The following is a 25715-nucleotide window of genomic DNA, read 5'->3' on the forward strand; positions in this document are numbered from 1 at the left end:
CCCTTAAAAGGAAACTGGGTGTTTTCTGATCGAAGTACCTGAGTCCTACCTGAGACCAAATTTCATATCACAAACAAGCAACTCATGTATGACAATAACAAAATCCTTGAATCCTTAGATAGTTAATGAGACAAAGAACTTCTGATGGCTTAAGGGACAATAAAGTATTCATTTAGATTTCAAAAACTGATGCAGAAATTCAGAGCTCAAATTAAACGAGTTAAGCTGATAAGAGGCTGTATTTATTTATTTTTTATATATATTTTTTGTTTAAATATGAGTAACTTCAAAATCTCATATTTGAACCATAATTGTGCAAGAGATGTGACAAAAAGGACTGTGTATTATGAACTCTTAACATCTAAATGCATTGGCATAACTTTTGTTCAATAAACTCGTAGCAGTGTTGATAATGAAGTTGACCTTCTTCCTTTCCTTCCCTTTCTTTCTTTTGCATTTTACACATTTTCACATATTATTAGATTAAAAATTGATGAATTACTAGAAAAGAGCTCCTATAATTAGTAACATGAATCAAAGGGAATTAGTACTTTTCAATTATTCATTGAGGAAGTCGACAAAACTGCTTTAGAGAGCAGTTTTATCTCACACCTTAGACTCATTTAATTGTCGTTGCACAAAGACACAACATTGAAATTAGTAATGAAACATCGCTTGGCTGCCGGAGCAAACAGAGAAAAACAAAACAAAGAGAAAAATCACAAGTGTGCCTACAAATACATAAATGTACAATAATAATATATTGATAATAATATATAACCTAGCATTTTCAGACGGTCTTGGTGGGAGTATTATTGGTGGTGAGCAGTCTGATGGTAGACTGGATGCCCTGCCATAGTTGTGTGGTGTTGCTGGGATCATGAAAGAAACCTTGGATGGCATGTTTTGCTGTCCTGATGGTATGGTTTAGATTGGCCCTCGCTGATCTAAGTACGGCCGCATCACCAGATTTGAAGGCAGCTTTTCACTCTCTCTGAATACACCTGAGTACTGAATACACCTCCTCAGTCATCCCAGGTTTCTGGTTGGCCCATGAGTATTGTCTGTGTTGGAGTAACCTTCTCCGTACATCTCTGGATGTAGTCTGACACAGATGCCACATACTGTGTTGGTTGTGTGTAGAGGCCTTTCTGAACATGCCCCAGTCTGTGCACTCAAAACAGTCCTGCAGTGCAGACATAGCTCCCTCAGGACACACTCTCACCTTCTTCACCACAGGCTTTTCTTTGGTGAGCCGGGGCTGGTATGCTGGGATGAGCATAACCGAAAGATGATCTGAAGAGTTGAGATGGGGGCAGGGAGCTCGTCTGAAGACCTTCTTGGAAAAACATTATTCATGTTATCCTGGTTAAAGTCTCCAGCAACAATAAAAACACAATAAAGAGAGTACTCAAAGCTTTCTAGGCGTTAGTGCAAGGGTTGTGGGCGAGGGGTGTAGACAGCAACAATGATTTCAGTGGTGAATTCCCTGGGCAGGTAGAAGGGTCTGCAACCCACAATTATGAACTTAATGTCCACAGAGCAATGACTGGAGACCAGGGTGGTGTTGTTACACCTTCTGTTGTTAATGTAAATGCAAACAACAGCGAGAGCATGACTCATGTTAGCCCATCCAGGCCGATGGCGTTATCAGGGACAGATGAGTTTAATGTCTCACAGAAAATAAGAATGCAGCAGTTTGTTGTTTCCCTTTTGGGGGTTAAATCCAGCTTCAGGTTGTCCAGTTTGCTTTCAAAGGAGCGTATGTTAGCAAGCCAGATAGAGAGGGGGCTGCAATCGGAAAGGGTTAGCTTCTAGCTTATCTGTAAGTCCAACATGACACTGATGCTTTTGTTTTCTCTCAAGCCTCCTCCGGTGTCTCCATGGACCTGGGTTGTTGGAAGATTCTGCTGCTCTGCTGCTGTGTATGTAGCTTGATCTAACTGATCCAACTAGCGTAGCTTTATAGAGCTCTGGTCCGTGTCCGTGTCTCCGAATTTATGGCGTCCAGATGATGTTGCAACAGAAAATATTGACCTAACCAACAAATTGTCTGTGTTACCAAGAGCCGAAGCAGCCACAGTCATACAGGGCGCCGCCATGGTAACAGAAAAACCTAAAGCTCATGTTTGATTTTACTCCCTTTCCTTATAATTCCTGAACAAGGTGACTTCCAGGTCTCTGCACCAGGTTGTTTAGCCTTGGCAGCTCCCACAAAACTGTGATGCATCATTTAGAAGCACCCATTTCAGTTGCTGCAGATTGCTGGCATGCACTGAGAAGAGAGGAGGAGGGGAGTGGGGGCGTGGAAGTTCATGAGCTCAGAGTGAGAAGGTACCCACAGTCATGAACAAGGGGGGAAGATGAGAACTGGAGGGAAACGCAGGCAGAGGAGGAGGAATGAAAAACAAGATAAAAAAGACTAGCTTGAGATGAGAGGAGAGAGTAAGGAGACTTGATGAGCCACGGGAGGTGCTGCTAAGTTGCCAAATAGCCACTTCCTGTGAGCTATTCAGTGTTTAACTAAGGGCCTTTGTGCATGTTTGTGTCCCTGTGTGTACCCACTGGAATTTTAAGGACCCCCTTTTCAGACTAATTACATACTGACATATTTCAGCAGATGAGGCTGTTTCCATGTCAGTGAGCACCGTGACTGTAAGCCCGAGCGTTTTTATGTGTGGTACGGTAAGCTATATGCTTACTTACAGTGAGATGGTCTTCTGTGTCAGAGTGTATGTGTCTCTTTCTGTTGTTTATTGGTGTGGGGTCACTCGGTTCCCTCAGGGTCTGTGTGTTTTTCACAGGGTGAAGTTGTTAATTTCGGTTAGGCTGTGGGAGGGAAAGAGTGTGACAAGACGAAAAAGAAGGGGGGACTGGGCTGGGGGAGGGAGTGTGGCGGTGGGGCAGTTGATAGTTAAAGGATTCTTTCTTTCATTATCTTTTTTCTTTTACTTTTTTCACTGGGGCCAGCCTTTAGAGGGCCTCAGTATATCTTTCTCAAAGGTTTTCATGCAGCCACTCAACACTCAAACAAAGGCCTACATAGTGTCCTCTGTCCACCGCATCCATCACCATATTACAACATGACACATTCTAAATGAACAGAGAACGTCTTCAGTGTAGGTTCTTTTCTTTCTGGTTCACTCAGTTTCATTTTGTTTCCCTCACACTTTTACTTTGTGCTCCATGTTGGAAAAAAAATCCAAACACCTTGAACTTTTTCACAAATTTTAATGTATTTTCTTGTGATCTTATTTGACAGACTAAAATAAAGTAGTTATGAATTGAAAAGAAACATGTTTTTCATCATTTTTTAAATAAGAATTTTCTATAAAGTGTATTCTGAGTATACAGTTATGTTGCAGGAAATTGAGGTATTTCTCTGGCAGTTTTGCTTGTGCAGAGACTGAATTTATTCCCCATTTTGTTTGCAAAATAGCACAAAGACAACCATTTTGGATATAAAGTGAGAAAACAGCCATTTTAATATTTATTCATAGATACTCAATTAAATTTAAGACTGGACTTTGACTGAACCATTGTGATTTTTAAAAAAATATATCTATACTTTTTATGATTTTTGAATTTACCATGATTTCTTAGCCTTTAAGATCAAAACCTCACCATAACATAGATGAAATGTTACACACTGAATTAAAGCAGGATAACTTCCCATCACTCACCCGTCTCTTCTTTTGTTGTTGTTGTTTTTGTTTTTTGTTTCTTGTTGCCTCTAACAGGTTTTTCCTGGTTTGCCCATCCATCCTCCCATCAGCTCTTACCTGCTGGAGAACAGCAGCCCCACAGCATAAACCTGCTTCTGTTGGGCATGGTTTATTTTTGCAACGCACTGAATGTCCTCAGCATTTCATAGTGATGAAACATTCATCCATAGTAACGTTTCACATCTTTTTATTCTTGGAGTGCTGAAATAGGAGCTGTTATCCAGAGGCTGTTGAAGCTACAGCACACAGGCCCTGCGTCTACGCTTCTGCGTTTGCGTTCATCTGTTTGAATTGCACAGTCAGCTACAGTTAAACAGCTGCAGATCATTAAAGTGGAACCATGTGATCCAAAATAACACATATTCCCAGCTGTGGAGAGCAAAGTCAGTAATTATAGTTTTAGCTTGTAGGCTACAGTTTACATAGTGGGAGAAATTATCTCATTGCTCTTTGAAAAGGACAGACCAATGACTTTCTTTTAAATCCTTTGAACTTGCAGAAGAACTAAATACAACCAGAATACACTTGAGGTCAGTCACTGCCTAGGGCTGGAAAAAGTTGTGTACAGGTCCTGCATGAGTCCAGTCTATAGATAATAACACACACACAGTCTGGCAGAGCAAGGACGACTCACAGAAGTGGAAGTGATTGATCTTGTCACAGCAACACACACACACACACACACACACACACACACACACACACACACACACACACACACACACACTTCACATGGGCAGATTGAAAGTAGATCACTGTGCCTTGGTGTTTGCTGTGCTGGCCCCTCCTCCACCTGGCAAGCTGATCTCTGGTAGGGCTAATGCTCACTCTCACATAGTGACATCAAAGTGGGCAGACTCATTTATAGCCAAGCTCACCATGCTTATTAGCATCTAATTGAGCCTCGCTTAATCTGCTCTGACGGTTTGTCAGCCCCACAGTTAATCTAGGCACTGTCAGAGTGACTGAGAGGAGGATGAGGCTGTTGCAGAGAGTTGGTCGCCACTGAGGTTTTAATTAAAATTTAAGGTTCGTGGTTACTTAATGTTAAATTTTAAAGAGTTAAGCCCAAGTATGGAATGTTATGTTTAAAAAAAGAAAGATTATGAATTATAACATTTCTGTCCAAACTAAAGCTTTATTGGTTTTGTTCATTGTATTATAATGTAGTTGTGTTTTAGACTCAAGAAACATAACATTGTGTAGCTGGTGCTAAGCATGGCTTTACCAAAGCAAAAGATGATAACACTGGATAATACCAGAGACAGACATGTTCCCTTTCCTGTCCCATCAGGGTCTTTTCCTGATCTACCCTGGTCATCGTCTTCAACCTGGCAGAGAAGAGTCAGTAAACCAAGGGTGAACAAAACTAGTTTGTAAAAATGAATGTTAGCAACAAGCTATGCTATCAGTACTTTAGTGTTCATTAACAAAAGCTATGATGATGGAACAATGCATATTTACCATTTTGTAGAGATTACACCTGCCATCACCTACACACGTGTTAGCATTGTTCTTATAAGCATGAATCTGACTCCCAGCCCACTAAAGCTGGTGTGGAAGTTAACTTCTTACAGACTGGAGAAATTTACAGTCAACACAAAAAGCCTTCCAGACTCTGGAATTGCAGGAAACTCTAGGAAGATCTTGAAGACATTGTCGGATTGTGTTACTCTCCGGGGGCCCCTACAATTGCATTGCTGCCGTTTCAGGATGATGATGCAGGAGATCTTTGTCTGCTGTAAGTAGTCTCTCAGATGAAATGTTAGAACCCTCCTGTGTCTGCATGGCTTTGCCCTGCAATGGCAACTTCAGAAGGGACAGGAAAATTAGCATATCGGTATATAGATAAGCATAAAAAAAGATTACAACACCTCTTTCCACATATGCTTCCATGTGTCCTTTGTCTTCTAAACTCATTTCTCTCTGGGGCAACTGTTACTGTAACAGGGCGGTCTCCCCCACTTTGTTCTTCACTTCAAAGCTTTTGGAGGTTGAGTGATCTGTGTGGTTGGCATTTATCTCATGCAGCTCTTGAACAGCTTCACTTCCTTTCTCTCCATGGAGGTGTGATTATTTGATGACGTATAAATGCAGTACAATGTATTGTTATGTGCTGCTTATATTTTGTATGCATGAAACATTCACTAGATAACCACAATTTCCAAACTAAAGAGAGGAACTCCGCTTGTTTGTGCATTTCTCTGCTCAGTTATGTGGCCTGCCTGTGGATCTGCTTTCTGCCCTTATCAGTCAACAGACTTCCTGCTTTCTTTATCCACATCCTAAATGCTCCTCTTCCCAGTGGTAAAGACCAGTGTGGAACTGTGGATTTTTTTGTGGACTTTGTGTATCAGGCCAAGTTTTGGTGAAAAAGTGGAGCATGTGTGCTTGCAGCCTGACGTATCAATATTGAGATTTTAGTTTTTTGATAAATGGGCAGCCATAAACCCCTCATTTACATTATGTTCTGAGGACTGCTGAGGAACCTCGGAGAACCAACAAAAGCAGTGGAAATTTATTACTCAGCGGAGCTGGATGTAGTGTAAATTAGGTGGCAGTCTCGTCACAGAGTTTTTTTTTATTTATTTTTTTTATCCAAGCATTGTAACAGAAAGTTAAGTGGTAGGAAAAAAATGTAGAGGGGAAATTATTATAAAGTTTATTTGATAGGGACAAACACACATCGACATAGACAAACTGAATAAAACAGCAGTCCCATGTTTGCATCATGGTGCAATAGCAACAGCTAATTAGCAGCACTAGTCTCTAGTTGGGCTTTTTAAAAAATAACTCTAAAAATTTAAGTGATAATCATTTAAAATAGCACAACATAATGTATACAAACAGAAAAATGTAAAACATCACTAAATGTGCACTAGCAACAGGGATAACAGCAAGCAGTAAACAAAGCCCACTCAAACATTTCAGGGAGATTCACAAGTAGCGGATTGCAGATGGAGCAAGAGCTGCAAGAGTTATTACATACAGAATCCAGGACAACTGTTGCTGTAACACGGCAACTGTTGCTGTAACGGGAGAAATGTTGCTGTAACAGGAGAAATGTTACAACTGTTCTCGTTTTAGGCTACGTCTTTTCCACTTTATTTAATTTGGATTTTTGAAAGTAAGTCAAACACAGAAACAGTTTGAAACATTTAGAGCGCCGTGATTCTTATTTTGCTCTTCAATTTGAGCAGTTCTCTTAAACATCTGGTGTATGTCATTTGTTAGATGGCATAACTCGTCTTTCATGTGGGTCTTTATGTTGTCTTTGAATGTTTTTGAATCAGTTTTCATTGACATCTGCACAGCCTGTGTTGTTGGCTCACAGCATCCTGGCCACTCTCAAGGTTAGCTAATTAGCTCTGGGTGTTAGCCTGGTCTGTTCTGTTGAGAGTATGGGTTTCTTTTCTTTTTCTTAGTGGAGTTTCCAGTCATGTTCACTGCTGCATATAGATTAGCATTCATTCCTTCAATTTATATGAAGTGTGTAATGTTGCTGCTCATATTTGCTGACAGACTTCCTGTATTCTATATCCACATCCAAAATGGTCCTCTTTCCTGTGATAACTCTGGAACAGGATTCTTATATGTGCTAACTGCATTAGCCAATAATTTATTTCTTTCTCCTCCTTCTCTTTAGTCTATTTTGCTCATCGGTGCTATGGCCGTGCTGTGTTTGGGCCTGGACCTCATTTTCCTCCTCATCTACTCCTTCTGGCTTTGCTGCCGAAGATGCAAGAAGGAAGACTCCTCACACTCCCATTCTCACTCCCAGCAGCCCAGTGCTGACTGCTGCTGCACCGCTTGGTGCGTCATCATCGCCACGCTCGTCTGCAGGTGAGAGGCTAAACGACTGGAGCTGGTTTTTTCCCTAAAATATCTGTTAAAATATACTTATCCCCTTATGGACTAGTGATGCTAATTAGCTTCATACCTCTTTCACTGAGACTACACTAAGGGGACGTATCAATACTTCAAATTTTGGTTAACTTATGTCTCTCACATTAGATACATTTGATATGACATTTTGTGGTCAAAGTGTGAACTACATATACTTCAAGGAGGCTGAAGTGTGCAATAGTCTGACCACTGGAATTTTACTGATAAATAATTTTAATCCTCAGCTAGGTTGTGCAATAATTAGTTTTCTCTATCTATTCAGATATAGAAATTGTCTACAAAAGCATGAAAACCATTGCTTTTAGCTCTTCTACATTCAGAACCAACTACAAAGTATGTAAACGAGTTTTCTTCCATTAATAAAGGAAGAAAAATAACAAAAAGCAAACAGCTGTAAAAGTAAAAATAGGACTGAGATATACAAACTAATTAAATATATTACACATTTAGAAGACGTCCTGCCCAAAGTGGAGGAGTTTTAAGTATCTCACCCACAAGATCCAAGCTCTAACTTGCAAATGTTCTTGTTTTTTGGAGACAATATTTGCCACATTAATCACTGAAAAGAACAAGAAAAGGTGTAGAACATGGAGCCAAAATAGAACAGAGAACCACAGAAGATGACAAATGCGGAAGAAAATCAAAGGAAACAGTAATTAAAGTCTTCAACAAACGATGAATGTGACCAGATTTATAGTTCATCTTCCAAGTGGCACAATTTCTTCCTGAATAGTTTTCCATGGTTACATATGTGTTGTTCTTTCAAGCTCTGTTTTATTAGGTAGAAGCGATAAAACAGAGAAACCAAAAAAAGAGAGAACAGCTACCGTGACAAGGAAGACATGGAGACAACAAATTACCAAACAATGGTGCAGACAGTTTATGAATGTGAATGTATTCCTCTTTTAGTTACCGTCATCTCCTCTCTGCTTCTAAGCTCTAGACTTTTCCTCCCTTCCTGCTTCTCCATCTCTTTCAGCTTTTATTTATTTTATCTCTCCATTTCGGCCCTCTCCCTGGCCGAGAAAGGTTGCCATGGAGGCAGCAGCAGATTTGATGCAGAGATGAGAAATGAATTATACAGTCATGTAAGCTTTCTGTGTACCTGTGTGTGGCAGAGGGAGAGAGATGATTTTAGATTTTCAATACTTTATGATTTTTCTTGATATCCTAACTGAGAATCGAATTTAGATCAGAACATTTGTATACTTTATTGCATTTATTTGTATTTTTTTGCTCACAAGTGTGTGCTTGTGAGTCTTTGTCTTCATCTTATTTTTGGCTCTGGGTCAACAACATGTGGACTTCTTTCAGTTGTTTTCCAGTGTGTTCTTACTGGACTGCAAAAGGCAGAAAGGGCAAGATTACAGTAAAACATGTACAGCAATAGGAAGCAATTGTCTTTTGACCAGAAAATGTATATTTTAAATGGGCGGTGTTATGTTAAACATACTTTTTTGAGCTTTACATCCTGTTATAATGTTATCTCATCAAAAATATACCTGGAGTCTTGGCTTGATTCTTAAATGCATTTTTGAGAAATCCTTTAACCTCCAACCATTCAGCTCTGCAAACCTCCTTGGTGGACCTAGCCCCGCCTTCGAGGACCAAGCTCCTCCTCAGAACTGCAGTTCCCAGCTCTAAGGAGGGGGTGATTATAGAGAACCCCTCCCCCACAACTCCCCTACTCAGCTCCTTCAGACTAGCCAGCAGCAATTAGCAAACACCTGGTTAAACTGTTCATCTGCTGAGCTCATTATAGGAGCAACTTCCCAGTGAAATGCTCCTTAAAACATTGTTAAGTTAAAGGGCTAATAGAGGAGCCATGTTGTGATGACTCCCTGAAGGTGGAGTTTCAGAAAGAGCAGGAGTTTTTAAAGAGACAGAGTCCCAATTTCAAGGCGTTAAATTACAAAGTCAAATTTCTTTTAAGCCATATTTGATACAGTATTTTTATGACACATGCAGTAACAGAGGTAACAGTTACTTGATCTAGCTATGAAATGGCACTAGGTGTCTAGAAAATACATATTGCTGCCCCTTTAAAGCATTCACAGGGATTCTTATTAAAATCCACGGTTGTTTGGTTGGGTTATATTTAATCCTGTGTTAGTTCAGTTCTTCTTAGTGTTTCTTGTTATGTTTATTTTGTATTGTTATACAAAGTCACTTTATTAGTCTAGTTATTCTTTAGTGTCAGATTTAATTTCTGTTCCCTTAGTATTCTCCCTCGCCCCCTGTGCCACTTGTCTCTCTCCCTCCACTCTTTTATTTATATATATATATATATATATATATATATAAGTACACTGGGGAAAACTCTGCCAATAGCTCATGTGTTTAACAAAGCACAGAGGGCAAACAGATACATGAGGATATGTGCTTTGTAAAGACAGATGTAAAATGGAGCTAATTAATATGTAATAGGTCTGAATGAATTGTCTGAACAATGGTAATGTATTTCTTCAAATCTGTCTAGTGCTTGCATGCAGACAGCAGCAGTGTCAGTAGAGTGTACAGTAGACTCATGTACATAAAGTACACAAAAGGAGGGCAGAGTCAGAGGGTACACACACAAGCTTTCAGTGGGTGCTGGGGGGCGGAGGGGGCATGAAAGCATATTGGGGTTAAAGGAGGCAGCATGGTGGAGGAATGGATTAGCTACAACAGAAAAATAGAAAAAAATGTTTCTATTGTTTATGATGTTGGATAAAGTCTTTATGAGTGAAGAGCCCCAAATATTGTAGCCTGTGTGCTGAATGACTGTGGGCAGAGCCCTGCAGGGGGATCACATTATTTGTGGTCTGGTGACCCAATTATTGTGTAGACTGTGTGTGTGTGTGAGTGAGTGAGCATGTGTGTACATGAATCCTCTCTGGAAGAACTGTGTTTGCCTGAGGCATGAGGGTGAAATCTGAGAACTCAGTGCTGCCTTCTGGTGTTGAGGCAAGGCAAGGTGCAGATGAACTGCAGCCGACAACTTAGCGGGTCCTTCAGTTTTTCAGGATGAAAAACTGAAGGACAAGGTGAATTATAACAAAAATTAGAAGTTTTGGTTTTTTAGAAGTTTGTCTATTGGTATGAAAGGTTTGTATTGAGTCAAAGATTCATGTATTGGATCCCATTTTTCTTCCAGTGCTGGAATCGCTGTTGGATTCTATGGAAACGGGGAGTCAAGTGATGGAGCCAGTCGCCTGGCGTACTCCCTTCGTCATGCCAACCGCACTGTTTCTGGAGTGGAGAAACTGGTGAGCCTACAATAGCACTAAATATTTTACTCTTAAATATGAATAGAAGTACACTTGAGTGAATGTTTTTTTGTTTCTAGGTGTCAGATAATACCCTAGCCTTAAACCAGACAGTGGAGGAGAACCTGGCCCAGTTAGAGACGACCTTCCAGGATCAGACGGACTATGTGGCCATCATCCAGAAGCTGCAAGGACAGCTGGATGAGCTGGTGAGGCTGATGGTGGACGTCCCCTTCTGGTCCAACACGGACATCTCTCTGGAAGACTTAGCCCAAAAAACCGAGGCCTTTGACTTTTACAGGTCAGTAAATAAAACAGTTGGAAATCCAGTCCTGTCTTTCACAGACATATACTTTGTATTTATTTAAGATAAGAAATACTATGTCAACAAAACTTCATTTACTTTATTGATAATAATAAAACACACCCTAATCAGGCATAAAATGACGACCTCCTTCCTTTGTTTGCGATCTTATTTCAGTGATGTGGTCGGCTCATTTAGGAACGACTTACTTTTTACCAACTAAAGAAAACCTATGACAAACATTAAACATGTTCAGAAATGTTCTGTACAAATTGTGCAGGGTGACTTCTGCTGCCTCTGATATCTGATTTCTGTCCTTTGTTCCCAGCCATGAGTTCTGCCACAGCTTCTTCTCTCCCCATTTCCTGCACTCAATTCTGATAAGAACTTTTTTTATGTTTTATTTTTTTTAACTCAATGGGACCGCCAGCAGCTCATTTGGCAGTTTACCTGCCTGACCAAAACAAGTTGTTTTTGTAAAAAAAATTAATTGTCTTGCTATATTGAAAATGCATCCATTTAAATGAAATTTCCTTTATAAGGTCTTATAGAGATTTGGTGTACACAATCTGGTTATTAACACCATAGAAGATCAATGAAATAATACTACTGAGAATCAAACTCAGTGTTGGCCTGTTGAACAATTTTACCTCCAAAATATACACAAAGCAGGGTTGTGCCTGGTCTCCATTACTCTTCGCACTGTACCTTGAACTACCAGCAAAGTATGTAAGACAAAGTGAGAATATAAAGGTCATATTTTTTGCCTGATTAGTGTAAATGAGAAGCTCATATTTTAGGTTTTGAAATGCTTTTTGTGGAATAATGTGTTCCTTTTTGTATTCTTGTAGGTGGTTGGGTTACCTTGGTCTGCTGCTGTTCGATGTTCTCATTTGTCTGCTGGTGCTCTTTGGGCTCATTCGCAACTCTCGGGGTACTCTGATTGGGTACGGTCTGTTGCATCATCACCCCCAAGCTGCTCTGATTCAAACCCTGCTTGTTCTCTGAAATGTATAAACCATAATGTGGCATGGCCATCGAGTTTATTATCGGTTAAACAGAGTTTCTTTTCTCTTCCGTCCTCCAGAGTGTGCTTCCTTGGGGTTTTGACTCTGATAATCAGCTGGGGTTCTCTGGGTCTTGAGCTGGGTGTCGCTGCTGTAAGTTAACTATGGCAACACAGTTGAGCTCTCTGTCTCTACAGTGATGTAATTCCTACTGCTGGATGTCTGATTTGTGTTTGGCTCTCCCACAGTCGGCCAGTGACTTCTGCGTCTCTCCAGATTCCTACATAACCAGTGTAACCAAAGACAATGCAGTCATCAATCAAGGTATGTACACCGAAACAATACAACCGTGCTGATGTCCAGCAGGTAGTTTATGCATTATGAACACTGTTGTCCATTTTGGTTGACAAAGAAGTGAAGACATGTCAGCTTGACTTCTGATGGCTGAAGCTGCTATGGCTTCTATTTTTAGAAAGTGGTTCATTTCTTTGTGTGTGGCTGAGCACATCCAGTGGGATTTGGTTTGATTGACAATCTGGTATCTAAAAGCTCATACTGCCTCTCAATACATTTTGGGTTGCATCAAAAACCCTGTCTTGCTTCTGCTCGTCTCAAAGGCATCACAGAGAATCCAGAGCAGGTTTTTTTTTTTTTTTTCAATCTGAGCTGATTTCTTCCTTCCCCTTTTTATCATATTTATGCTTAGTTCAGCTTCATCTTTCCACACAGTCCTGTTGTCTGTAGTTTCCACTCTATCTACTTGCTGTAGGACTCAGATGTTGCCCATATCTAGTGCCTGTTTGAAAATATGGTGCCTTTTATGTGATCTACAAATCAATCACAATAAAGTAAAGTTTGCTTTTTTGACAAAGTAATTTACCTAAAAAAAAAAAACATTTTCATTTCCATCTTGTCAAAAATGATTTTGACAAGAGGAAAATGAAATAAAATATTATGTTATTTTTATATTCTATTAATTGAAATATGTTTTCACTTTGATATTAAAGAGGATTTCTGTAAATCTTATCAAAAAGCCTAGTTTTGTTAATTATGATTATAAAAGCAACATCTTTATCAACTCTAAAGTACAAGTAAAGACTCTCACTCACTCAACTGTATCTTGGTGTAACTGTAAACATGCCTCAGCAGGAACAAGCAGGCCATGTAAAATTCTAAAAAATGCAGACTTTAATTTTTTTATTATAAAACTGCATGATTCAAATGGATTGGATATTTTTATGCTAACATGAATCTATGAATGCCTTGCCAGATATCCTGCAGTACTACCTGAGGTGCAGCTCTGGAAAAGTGAACCCGTTCCAGCAGGTAAAAATGTCTCTCAGTGTTCTGGATTTTCCTCATCAGTCTCACAGTACCATGTTTTCTCTGACGTCTTTCCGATTGAATAACTTCCTTGTTTGTTTTGCAGAGGCTGTCAGGGAGTCACAAAGCTTTGGTGGAGATGCAGGACGATGTGGCAGAACTACTGAGATCAGCAACACGTGATTATGCCACTGCCAAGGTGCATTTGCTTACAGAGCAACTATCTGTAGGCTTTACCCTCATGTGCATTTGTAGTGGATTGGAAATGTATTCCCATCCCTTAAACTACAACCACAGACTACCATATAGATTCTGTGTCATAGATCAACACAAAGGAGGGCTCTCCCCCCCTTTTTTAATCTTCTATCTGAAAGGTTGGGTGTGTATTTGTTTTCAGAGCCCATCTGATTCTGATATCCCTAAATAAAATCCAGTACAGCTAAATTGCCTGATGCGACCTGGAGGCCTCAGAGATTTGAAAGAGAACATCAGCGAATTAACAGCATCATTAAGACCAAGAAGACAGAACAGGGAGAACATTAAGGGGAAGTTACAAGCCATGAAAGGAGGAATGTGTTTAAAGAAACAGTCCAGAAGCCAGTGGTGGCTTTGGAGGAGCTGCAGGGATCCACAACTCAGGATGGAGGAATTGTTTAAAGGGCCACCAGTTTTCAAGCTCTCCACAAATCCGGTACTTAAGGAAGAGTGTTTCGAAGAAGGAGCTCTAGTCAGATGAGACCAAGATGAAACTTTTTTTAGATTTGGATAGAAAAGACAGATTTTTATTTGGAAATGTTGTGAAAATCTCTTGTCATTTTCTACTATGTAAAATGGTAGAAAATGGAGCAACAGAGAGATATTTTCCACTTTCCTGTTGTTATATCCTTAAAAATCCCACTGCAGTATGTGTGTGTTTATAGTTGTGTTTATAAATGAACAATTTTCTAAAGTTCAAGAAGTTCTGGAACATGTACATAAAGCAGGATGTCTGCTCAGTATGAAAACCATTGGCTCTGTGTGCAGGAGAGTCTGGAGCAAATCCAGTCGGTTCTCAACTCCACTGAGGTTGGTCTCCACCAGCTGACCGCCCTGGTTGACTGCCGCAGCCTACACATGGTGAGTCACTGTTTGCTTTGTTTGATGACAGAAATTCGATCTGCGTTTCCCAGCTGACGTTTCTTCTCTCTTCTTTGTTAAAGGACTACGTCCAGGCTTTGACTGGGCTGTGCTATGATGGGGTAGAAGGTCTTATCTACCTGGTTCTGTTCTCCTTTGTCACCGCTCTGATGTTCTCTTCTATTGTGTGCAGTGTGCCACATACCTGGCCAAGGAAGAGGTAACACACACATGCTCCTCCAAAGTTCCTCTCATGCTGGTATGAGACTTTTCCATTGGTGACTTGGCTCATTCTGCAAAGAAAGTCTGAGTAAACTAGGATGACAAACATAAAACCTTTCTTTGCAAAAATCTTTAGTCCAAACTTTTTATCAACTTGAGAAAGTATTGGGAAATAAGCAGCTGATCACATCCGCCCTGAAGAGATTCCGTCTTCAGTAGGACAGTAGAGTTGAGTCAAGGCAAATGATGAAATGGAAAACCCGCATACAGACCACATACAACTCTTCACATCCCTAAACCCTTGTCTTTTGACTAACCTGTTCGCTAATTATTCACACATTATCAGCTCCAGTGAATAATTCTAATGCCTGATGGAAAACAACGCAAAAAGCCTTAAACAGAACCTCCTTAGTCTCCATGCATGTCATTGCTTTTGGGTGTATTTGCCTCCCTAACTGTTGAACTTCTTCATACCTCCCTCTGCCTGTCTCTGCATCCATGCAGTTGTTTCTTATTTTACTGTCTGCCCTCATTGCTGCCAGTTTGACTGATGGGTTGTTTGTCTGTTTGCACAACTCTCATTTTCTTTTGACTTGGAGCACCCATGTTGTGTTGATCAGGATGCCACCACATTTTTTCCCCCCTTTGCCCCACTTCTTCCTTCTGTTCCTTCCCTGACTCTCTCCCCCTGTCCTGATTTGGAAATGCTTCGGGCTTCAGCAAATGATGGTGCATATTGAGATAACTGAAGAGTCATATGATCTAATAATAATAATTCAGCATTACAATCGGTGCAATAGATGTAAGCTTTGAATGCAGGGATGGATTGTTCCTATTACAACAGAGCTGTGCCATAGTGGTGTTTTTATGGTTTTCTGTTGGGTTTGGATCAAAGCAAATCCAAGCATATGGCCCATCAGGAATAAGGGGAAGTTCATATCTGACCCTCACTGGGTTCATTAATGCACCAGTGAGCAGGCTCTACTGTCCATTTTATTGATAGGGCAAAATACCGCCATCTGGTGGCAAGATATCTCATTGTCCTTATTTTCTGCATTGGTTCATCTAAATAAGAGTTCCCTCTCTTTTTATCTCTTTATCACCTGGCATAATGGTGTCGATATGTTAACAGCAGATACAAAAGTACTAAAAAGACCAAGAAAGTGTTTTTGATGTCAGCGTGAAATTTTGTGCTTTCATGTTGTGTCCAGCTCTGCAGCCAGAGATCCAACTTCCAAATCAGCACATACTTTTTTAAAGCCTCATTTTGTTCCGTTGCTGGTCGTTTTACATTTAACCATTTTTATGTCTGAAGATAGTTTTTTTAGTTCAGTCACATTATCTGCTTTTACCCCAATACTTTTGCTTTACTATTTTTTAAGCATATTAAAAATAAACAAATTAGGAAATAATCACGCTTTGTTGTTATCAGGGCTGGGTGATATTGCCTAAAAATTGCTACTATGCTTTAGGGATTTATAGTGATATATTCAGGGTTCCTATACAAATGTGAAAGTGTAGGACATTTGAATTTATATTTTATCTCATTTCTTTGCCTAAAGGCTAAAAATCAGAAGGCTTGTTAGATTGTCTTTAATTTAGACGATCGTTCAGATTCCACTGTATGATTTGCACATAATTAATTTGTGTATTATGGAATTAAATAAATGTTTGATATGTTACTGAAAGCTTTGATTACAGTTGCAGAGGTCAGACAGTTCTTGATCAGATCTTCTCCAGATCTGTCAGTTTTCACTTGGCAACATGGCGCTTCAACTCCCTCCACAGACTTTCTGTTGAGTTCAAATACGTAGACTGTCTAAGCCACTCCAGGACACTGAAGTACTTTGTAGTTTCTCTGGCTGTATGTTTGGGGTCATTGTCATGCTGGAAGACCCAGACACGACTTGTCTTCAGTGCAAGTTGTTGCCTAGCAACACAAGGCTGTTCCATAACACCTATTTGCCTGTTGTCCTTCTGTAGCCCACTCCCCTAATGCCGGTCTACAGAGGTTTAAGTCTTATTGTTTGAGAGTGTGGAAAGATGTCTTTTATACTGGCATTTAGTTCAAACAGGTGTAGTTAAAACAGGCCATGATGGAGAGTGACAGGGCTCTGTGAGAGACGGATTTCTTGCTAGTTGGTAGATGATCAAATACTTATTTCATGAAATAAGTTAATAATTAATGACTTAGAAATTGTATTTGATTTTTTTTCCACTTTTCTTAGATTCTGTCTCACGGCTGAGGTCTGTCTATGTGCCATGAAAGTTAATTTTTGCAAGTGGGAAAACTTGAAAAATACTGCTGGATGGTGCCAAGCACAAAACTGACTGTTTACCAGCAGTTTGAGTGGAAACATTGTGCTATGTATACATTCATGGTTATATGTCTGAAGTAGATGTAGAAAATATATGACTGAGGACTTTATTAAACAATTAACATTAACCTGCGAATGACTGAATGTACTTTAAGGTGCTTTCAGGTCCTCTGGGCTTGATAAAGTGCAAGTGCAGGTCATTTCCCCTTATTTGACCCCTTTATTGATTGCTTCTGTTTGAAACAGCAGTACACACACAAGCATAACTGACGGTGCTAAAACTCTCCCCCTGGCTCTGATTGGTTGTTTCTGACTGAGTTGTGTATCCCAGCACTGGGAGCACTGGGAGAAGGCAGAGGCACTTGAAATTATCTGGGGTTTTAGGGTCATGTTGATGTGCTGAATCCAAAAATCACACTGGTTTTGCTCAAACAGGTCAACCTTCAGAACTATGAAGCAACATCAGCATCAAAATGCAGGACTTGTTCTCACATCTGGATCAGTTTCCAGAGAATCTGATCAATGAGTGAAGAGCTGGAGGAGAGATTCCATCAGGACAGAAAAGAGATGGAGAATTTTACACAATGAAGACGTGATGTTCAACTTACGTGTACTTACTCTTATTGATGTTTATTATTCAATTTACAGAAATCCAAGTTTGTGACATTTAATTAATACACTATTAATATTAATTAATACACAACTTTTTTCTCTCTTAAAACCTTTTTTGGATGAGAAATATTAACATAAATGAACTGATAATGTCAAAAAATGTCATCAATTCAGTCAGGAGATCAAATTTCTCTAAATGACATTAGAATAAAAACCTGACCTGACCGAGAAAAATGGATGTTATTTTTGGATTCAGCTGTGCAAAATAGTCCTAATTCAGTTAATAAAACATGGACAACTTCCAGAAAATCTCTTTTTGTAACCAGATCTTATCTGTCTTATTGTCTTATGCTATACCGTCGCAACATAGTGACAGTTTTAACAAATATGCAAAAAGCTGATTTTTTTAAAATAAGAGTTACATACTGCAGGTTTAAGACTGAACACTTGTAACTCAGTTTTAGAGGAATTATTTTTTTTTTGCTTTGTTGTCTCCAAGATGCTCCAAGAAAAAAGGGGGTAGGGGGAAAGTTACTGAAGCATTTAGGGAAATATTCAGTTCAAATCTTCAATCAAACCAGATGGTTTTCATTGCATTTCTGACGTCTCAAGATGAACAAAACTCTCCATGCTGTATGAAATATCGCCCAGCCCTACTTGAGACTTAATTCTGCTTTGACAGACTTATTTGCTTTTAAATAACAGCAGCAAAACATCTATCTCAGTAATAGATGCATAAAAACAATGACTGCATGGCTATCTTTAAGGATAATGTGTTTATACAGTGCACATGAATTAAAGTGTTCAAAAATGAAAAATGCAGCTTCCTGTTTCAGACCTTTTGTATTTGCAGTAGATGTTGTCTGTAGATGAATGCTGTCAATGACCCGTTTCTACTCATTCAGCTGCTGGAGGCATGGCCTGGGCTGGGTGTTTCATTTATTTTTGGAGACCTCCAATAATCCTCCCCTCTCCCTCTGACCTCATCTTCAATCTCTTGTTTATACTCTGTTGTCTCTCTCGGATCTCCCTCCCCCTCTACCTTCTTTCCTTCTTACCCATCATGCCCTCTCATGCCCTGCTCTTAATCTGACCGGTTGAAGGATGGATGACGAGGACGGAGAAGACGAGTCGGGTGCCTCTCGCGGCGTGCACGATAACCTGTACCGTGTTCACATGCCCAGTCTCTACAGCTGTGGCTCCAGCTATGGCAGCGAAGCTAGCCTGCCTGCCACAGCCCACACTGTCAGCAATGCCCCCGTCACTGAATACATGTGAGTTAGCACCAGCCGCTAGCCAGAGGCTACCAGAATCAATGCACATGCAGGCTATAGGCAGCTGATGCTAGCCTTGTGTGGCCCAGAGTACAACCTAGACATATTTAGTGTAGTCATGTGCTCTGTGACCAACCTGTCAGCGTAGAAAACTCCTCATTAGATCGCCTGTTGGAGTGATAGGAAAACTCCTGCTGCCTCTTTTAGCCGACCTGCCTGTTTATCCCCACAGTATTTTAAGAAATCAGATAAATGCAGTAAAGACATGTTAGCGGCCCAGTGACATAAGTTATAATGTCACCATGCATGCATGTGGTTGCCACAGGACTGACTCCCTTGCTCAGAATAGAACAACTCTTAAAAAACTTTTAATGTTGTGATGCTGCTTGTTGCATTTTGATTTAATTAAGCACATCATGTTAACTGCAAGCAGAAACTGTGCTGGAATAGTTAGTACGGCTTTTTTAGTGCTTTTGCACTAAAAACTGTTTATCTCTTTTACATTTTGTCACATTAAAACTAATGTTTAATGTATTTTAATGAGATTCTCAATGATAGGCCAACATGAAAGGAGAACAAAAGTGTGAAAAGAAACAAAAGTGATGGAGAGCTTTTTAATTGTTTACTAAAGTGAAACGTTCTGCCACCCAGAGTTAATATTTTACAGAACTGTATTTTACAGATGTAAATCCTCTCTCCATCAGCTCTCCACATGGACAGAGCTTTGCTTGTTCTTCTTTGCAAAATAGTTGAGTCAGACTGGATACAGGGTGCCGAAGCATCATCTGTCAAGTGTTGCCATACATTCAACTGGCTTTAGGTCTGGACTTAGACCAGGTTATTCTAACACATGGAAATACTCTGACTGTATGTAGGACTGTTGTTCTGCTGATAGATGAATCCCTCACCCAGTGTGATGCCTATTGGAACCTGTGACAGGTTTTCTTCCTGTTTTAATCGTCTTAATTTTCCACTAAATCCCTGCTGAAGAAACTCGTGTGCTTCAGTGTGTTTGGGTTGATGGTAGTTATCTACCTTACATGACGTTTTCCCTGTAGGCCAAAAGGGACAACCTCAATCTCATTTGACCAGAGCACATTCTGTCATGTCTACTGTGAAGGATGAGGCTTGTGACAAACTGGAGACAGGACTTTCTTCTCATCACTGTCTTATAAAAAAGAATTTGTAGGATGTTTCACTTGTAGTTGTCCCATTGAGCTGGAGCTTGGTACTGGAATGTTGTTTTTGTAACTTAATCTGCACCTTTCTGGTGTGAACTTTAGTTCTTTGTGATACCTGTTCTTTTAATGCAGTTGTTTTTCCTGGATTTTATTTAGAGGCATCTGATTGAAGGGGGCTGAGTAAAAATGATCCTCAGACTTTTGTGATGAGCATAAAAATCGTACATTAAAGCTTGTTCTTGTAATGTGATAAAATGTAAAAAAGTCTATAATACCTTCTCAAGGCACTATGTATTTACAAAGTCAACATACATATTGATCAAATCCAAACATTTTAAACAGTACTGTTGATAATAAATTAATCTAAATATATAGGCATGTATCAGTTTCCTGTGGCTCCTCACATTTTTTGTTACACGATAAGAAATATTTAACTTTTTGTGCACGTCATATATTGCCAAGTTGAAGGTCCCTGTTTATTCTATCATTGAGGTAACAGATCAGTTATGATGAGCAGATTAGAGGTCAAACACAGACCAGGAGCTCAGCAGCAGGGTGAGCACATTAAATAAGTAACCTCTTATTTCACAATGCAGGAGCCAGAACGCAAACTTTCAGAACCCCCGGTGTGAGAACACCCCCCTGATTGGCAGGGAGTCCCCTCCACCCTCTGTAAGTGCACACTTTCTAGATCACACGCTCCCTTCTACTGTATTCCAATACCCACAGCACGAAGCAAACCCCACAGAGATTCTGTTTGTCCTGCCGATAACAAGGGTGTGAAGTTTTTCCCATCTCAGTCGTCTGACATGCTGTGTGTGGATATTGGAAGGTAGTCCTCTTTCCCTTCATCCCTGCAAGTGTCATCTGTGCTCAAACTAGACAGTGACCATGGTTCAAGCTTCATGAGTCATTTTGGCAGCCTGGGACACTGGAGCTTAAAAAGAAGAGGTTTTTTGTACCATTTGCATGTGAATTGAAAGAGAAATTGTTGTTTTGATTTGCCTGTAGTGTCATGTTGGACACAGAGTTGGCCTCTATTTCTGATGTATAGTGGTTAACATAGTGGTGAACATTTTTCAGACTGAACTCGTGCGTTTTTGCCGTTCAGCAGCAAAACCTATGTGGAAGAACTGCAAACATACTCAGATCTCTTAGCTAAAATGAATTTCAGGTGCATCTCAATAAATTTGAATATCATCAAAAAAAATCTATTTTTCCACTAACTACAATTTAAAAAGTGAAACTCGTACTATATCGATTCATTAAGCACAAACTGAAATACTTCAAATGTTTGCTTGTTATGAAATCTTCATAAAACTCATCAGCAGAGAGAAACATGAGATCCTCCAGGTGTGTGCTGGTTCTGGATGTGATGAAACACTTTGGAGCAACACCAGCAGGTAACACAGCTCCATCAGTATTCAGTGACAGTGTGATGTGTGGACCACTGAGCAACACTCAGGTCGTTTTTCTCCTTAAAATGGTTCTGACACACACGGGTGAGTGTGTGTCTGGAGGCTCTGACTCCTCGGTCTGTCCCAGCCTGGTCCACCTCTTCTAAACCCCACCGTGGGTTTTCCTTTTCACAATCCTCTCCTCTCTGAACTACTGACATCATGTCTCTGAAATTCCAAGCAAAAATGTAGAAATGATCAAAATAACAAAAAGGATGTGGTGCTTTCAGACCTCAAATAATGCAAAGAAAACAAGTTCAGTTCATATTCATTTAGAAACAACAATATTAATGTTTGATCTGAGGAAGAGTTCAGAAATTAATATTTGTGGAATAACCAGGAGGTTTTCAGTGCAGTGGGCTCTTCATTTTTTCCAGAGCTGTAGATATTAAAATTCTTTCTTCTTGGTCTTTTGTAATTTTTCCTTCTCTGAGAAACTGAATTTTTAGTTCGACTAGCTTAAAACCATCAGAAAGAAAATAAGTGCTTGAAACGTATCAGTGAGTTCGGAGTTTGATTGGAATTGAACTGAATCCATGAATTTCCCTTTCGGATGAAACTCTACTTTATTGAGATGCTCCTCTACTGGTCGTTGTGACTTTGACAGTTGCTGGGCTTGTTTGTTGGTGAAACCCCCCTCACATTATATCAGCTGTAGATTTCATGCGTGTGGATGCTGTGGCCAGCTGAAGCCGAACCGTTCAGACACGTTCTCCGCTCGCTGCCGCCTGTCCGAACGCAGCTCATCCCCCTGAAACACTGGAGCCCAAACCTCTGCAGCTCCTTTTCTCCCCCTCCTTCCTGTTCCACACTGTGTCTATGTGTGCACATGTTCTGGTCGAGGTGTATGTGTCTGCTGTTTCTGTGCCTCCCCCCCGTCACCTTTCACCATCCAGCAGCCACACTGCCACTTTGCTCCCACCTCCACCGTCCAGAGCTTCCACAAACGGCTGAATGACGGCAGCTCGTTGCTTTCACAGGCAGCGCTGACCGTCTGCCCTCCGCAGGGATGTGGAAACACAAGACCCCCTTTTACTGTGACTCCCACATGAAACCACTAACGCATACCAGGCTAACCCACTACATCAGAAGTAGACTAACTTCAAAGAAATCACAATAACTTCATGTAGCTCTAATCAGCTGCTGTAGTCAGATCCTGGCTGTCCAAATGACTGATCCAATGACCTGTATGTGTGTGTTTATCTCCTTCTACCTGTAATTGACACCAGATATTTACATAAACTGTAAAAAAATAAATAAATTAAAATGTTTTCACTAAAACAGTTTTACATTTTAGACAAAAAAATAAAAATAAAAAATCACCAGAATCAGAGAATCTTTTTAGATTTTTTTTTTTCCATTCCTAAACTTCAGCATGTATTTCCATGGTCATTTTTACGAGACAACCCTAACCCCTCCAAACACAATCTTCTCACAGTAGTTTACCGTCATCTCACTCCGGTCCCTCTGACAGCTGCTGATTCTGAGAGAAGTTTTTCTACCTGCCTCCTCTCTCTCCTCTTGCCTTCTCTGGCATTTATAAAACAGAAATAATTTTACTCATTCTAACTGACCTAAAACAGGACGTTTGGTCTGATTTAACTTCAGATTGTGTCTTTTTGTTTGGTGAGTGTAAATATCTGGTTTCATCCATTGAATTCTGCTCTTCTAAAGCTTACAAAGACCTGATATCATTCTCTTAGCTTTAACAAATTGTTTGACGGCATAGTGCATGTAAACTTTTAACTTTGAAGAGAGTTTTAAAAGATTCTCTCAGTATTAGTATAACTAGCATAAGTAATTTTGGTAATCCTGATAGATCTAAATCAGACAAAGTTCAGTGTGATTTAGTCAGTGGGGAAAAAATAGTATTTTGTTGTAATATAGCATGTAAATGTTTGGATTCAGCTGGATTTGTCAGCTGATGCTCTGAAGTACAAAAGAGGTTTAATTATTCCACTCATGTTTCCTTTGTCTTGTTCCTGTACCTTCCTCTATGCTTCTCATCCTCCTCCTCTTTTGCTCTTCCTTCCTCCTTGTACTCCCTCTCTCCATCCAGTACACCTCCAGTATGAGAGCGAAATACCTAGCCACCAACCGACCGGAGCAGAACCGCCGCTCTGTTCCCAACGACCAACTGGATCCCTCCAGTCGGCCTAACCCCGCTGCCCGGCCTCAGTCCTCAGTCCACTAGAGACCAGTTCAACACAGCACTGCCTCAGCCATGTTCTCACAGCCAACAGCTCTCAGGACGGAGCTCAGCAGGATCCCACCGAATCTGTTTTTAAGATGAAGCCAGAAGCCACACATCGGGTCTGAGCGGCTCCCCGTTTGTCCTCCAGGTGGATCCGGCTTTGAGCGGCTCGTCCAGCTCAGCCTCTCTCTGCCGTTCCTCCTCCTGTTCCTCTGATATCTCCTCCTGGGATGTATCTGATCAATCCCCCCAGCTCCGAGACGCTTTTACATTGAAACAAATCGCAGCCAGACACACACACAAATACACACATTGTATAGAGCTGTAAATAGTGCGACATGCGCTTTATTCTGATTTCATGAGGAGTAGACTGTTTAATGCTTTCTGGTTATGTGGTGGTCTGTGTGTTCATCATGGAAACTCTTCACTGTACCATTTACACATGCACACTCACACACACCAACTAAATGCTCATGTGTGTAAATAAGTCAGTGACTCAGAACGCCGTGACAGTAGGTAGGAACTGAGCTGCGCCGCCACGTTCACATTCCCTTTTCAACTCGTCTTTTAAGGCTCGGATCGTTGTGTCCACCGTCATCGTGTTTACGTGCATGTACAGCACACACACACACACACACACACACACACACGCACACGCACACACACACACCAATTAATGCATTCTGAATTGAGCCAGGAGTTCTGTTGTACAACACACACGTTTATCTGGGAAGTGGAAGCTGTGGAGCACGGATTAAAAAAAAGAAAAAAAAAAGCTCAACTTGTGCCAAATAAACTGACTAATGAAAATAAAGGATGCCTGATGCTGTTCTCATCTCCTACTGCCTCAGGATGACTCATAACAGAAAAATGAAACGTGTAAGGAGAGTTTTTTTTTTTTTTTTTTGGTGTAGCTGTCAGCGATAAGGGAATAGGACAAATATTTGAAAAGGGAATCAGCGGACACTATTTGCAAGTTAAAGCCTGTTAGGTGCTATATAAAGCTGTCAGAAGGTCAGGATGGAGAGGGAGAATAAAAATGTTGCTTTTTCCCTTCAGGATTGTGCTGAGGGACATGCAGTGCCTCAGTGTTATTCATAGACCTTCAAGTTTCTCCTCTTCCCCCATTATAACCACAAACATCAATTTATTTTGCTGAAATTTTATTTGATAAACCAACAAAAAGCAGATAGTTGTGAAGCGGATGGATATTTTTTTCCTGATTAAAAAGCACTTTTAGTTGCCATGACAGCTACAGTCCCATCAGGACCTGCTTCTTCCAGTTTCTGGAGGCTCAAAACTAAAATGGCTCCATCTCAGTCAGATAAGATGGAGAGCTTCCAGCAAGTCTGACCACAGACTCTTGATCTGGACTTTGACTGGACCACTTTAACACACGATAATGCTTTAGTGAACCTCCACCTCAATCTCGAGTCTTTTGGAGGTTTCTGAACAAAAGCGTCCCCCACAGCGCAACACCCCCACCGCTTTGTTTAAAGTGAGTATGTTGAGTAAAGGATGATTTGAAATGATTTTTTCTCATATTTTACTTTGCATTTAGACTACAATATTGACTTTAATTCTAATTGAATAGCACTTTCTGCCTGTGGTTTGGATGGTCTCCTACATGTCTTGTCATTTCCATGATGCTGTTTGTTCACTAATCTCTTCCAAACCTCTGAGGACTCCACAGGAAATTCATAATGAGTTTAAATGACTCCTTTTACCAAGTAGTAGACTTCTGAAAGCTCTTGGTTCCACTGGATGTCAGAGTAAAGAGGATTCATCAAATAACATCTTTTATGTTATTTGTCAAAAAAAAAAAAAA

At 40.3% G+C, this 25715-nt stretch overlaps 1 protein-coding gene and 1 long non-coding RNA gene across 3 annotated transcripts in view; one reads left to right on the forward strand and one right to left on the reverse strand.

Moving 5' to 3' along the window:
• On the reverse strand, positions 1 to 24271 carry LOC107833945 (uncharacterized). The gene is made up of 3 exons (XR_001659712.1): positions 24185 to 24271; positions 23119 to 23121; positions 1 to 4451 (listed from the first exon to the last, which is right to left on the reverse strand). It is a non-coding gene; the product is annotated as an uncharacterized LOC107833945 (long non-coding RNA).
• ttyh3b (tweety family member 3b) overlaps positions 1 to 25715 on the forward strand; it is a 33024-nt gene extending 7309 nt beyond the window's left edge. The window contains exons 3-15 of one of the 2 annotated variants that reach the window (XM_007578541.2): positions 7372 to 7568; positions 10768 to 10879; positions 10960 to 11180; positions 12035 to 12130; positions 12271 to 12343; positions 12439 to 12514; positions 13461 to 13516; positions 13620 to 13712; positions 14537 to 14629; positions 14713 to 14849; positions 18885 to 19055; positions 20833 to 20908; positions 23753 to 25715. In XM_007578541.2, the coding sequence (XP_007578603.1) occupies positions 7372 to 7568; positions 10768 to 10879; positions 10960 to 11180; positions 12035 to 12130; positions 12271 to 12343; positions 12439 to 12514; positions 13461 to 13516; positions 13620 to 13712; positions 14537 to 14629; positions 14713 to 14849; positions 18885 to 19055; positions 20833 to 20908; positions 23753 to 23887 (1536 nt within the window). In that variant the 3' untranslated portion in view covers positions 23888 to 25715. The remainder of the gene's footprint in view (positions 1 to 7371; positions 7569 to 10767; positions 10880 to 10959; positions 11181 to 12034; positions 12131 to 12270; positions 12344 to 12438; positions 12515 to 13460; positions 13517 to 13619; positions 13713 to 14536; positions 14630 to 14712; positions 14850 to 18884; positions 19056 to 20832; positions 20909 to 23752) is intronic. The other variant, XM_016664400.1, reaches the window with a different exon arrangement.

Source organism: Poecilia formosa, unplaced genomic scaffold, assembly GCF_000485575.1.
Source record: "Poecilia formosa unplaced genomic scaffold, Poecilia_formosa-5.1.2 Scaffold483, whole genome shotgun sequence".
In the NCBI taxonomy this organism is placed as follows: Eukaryota; Metazoa; Chordata; class Actinopteri; order Cyprinodontiformes; family Poeciliidae; genus Poecilia; species Poecilia formosa.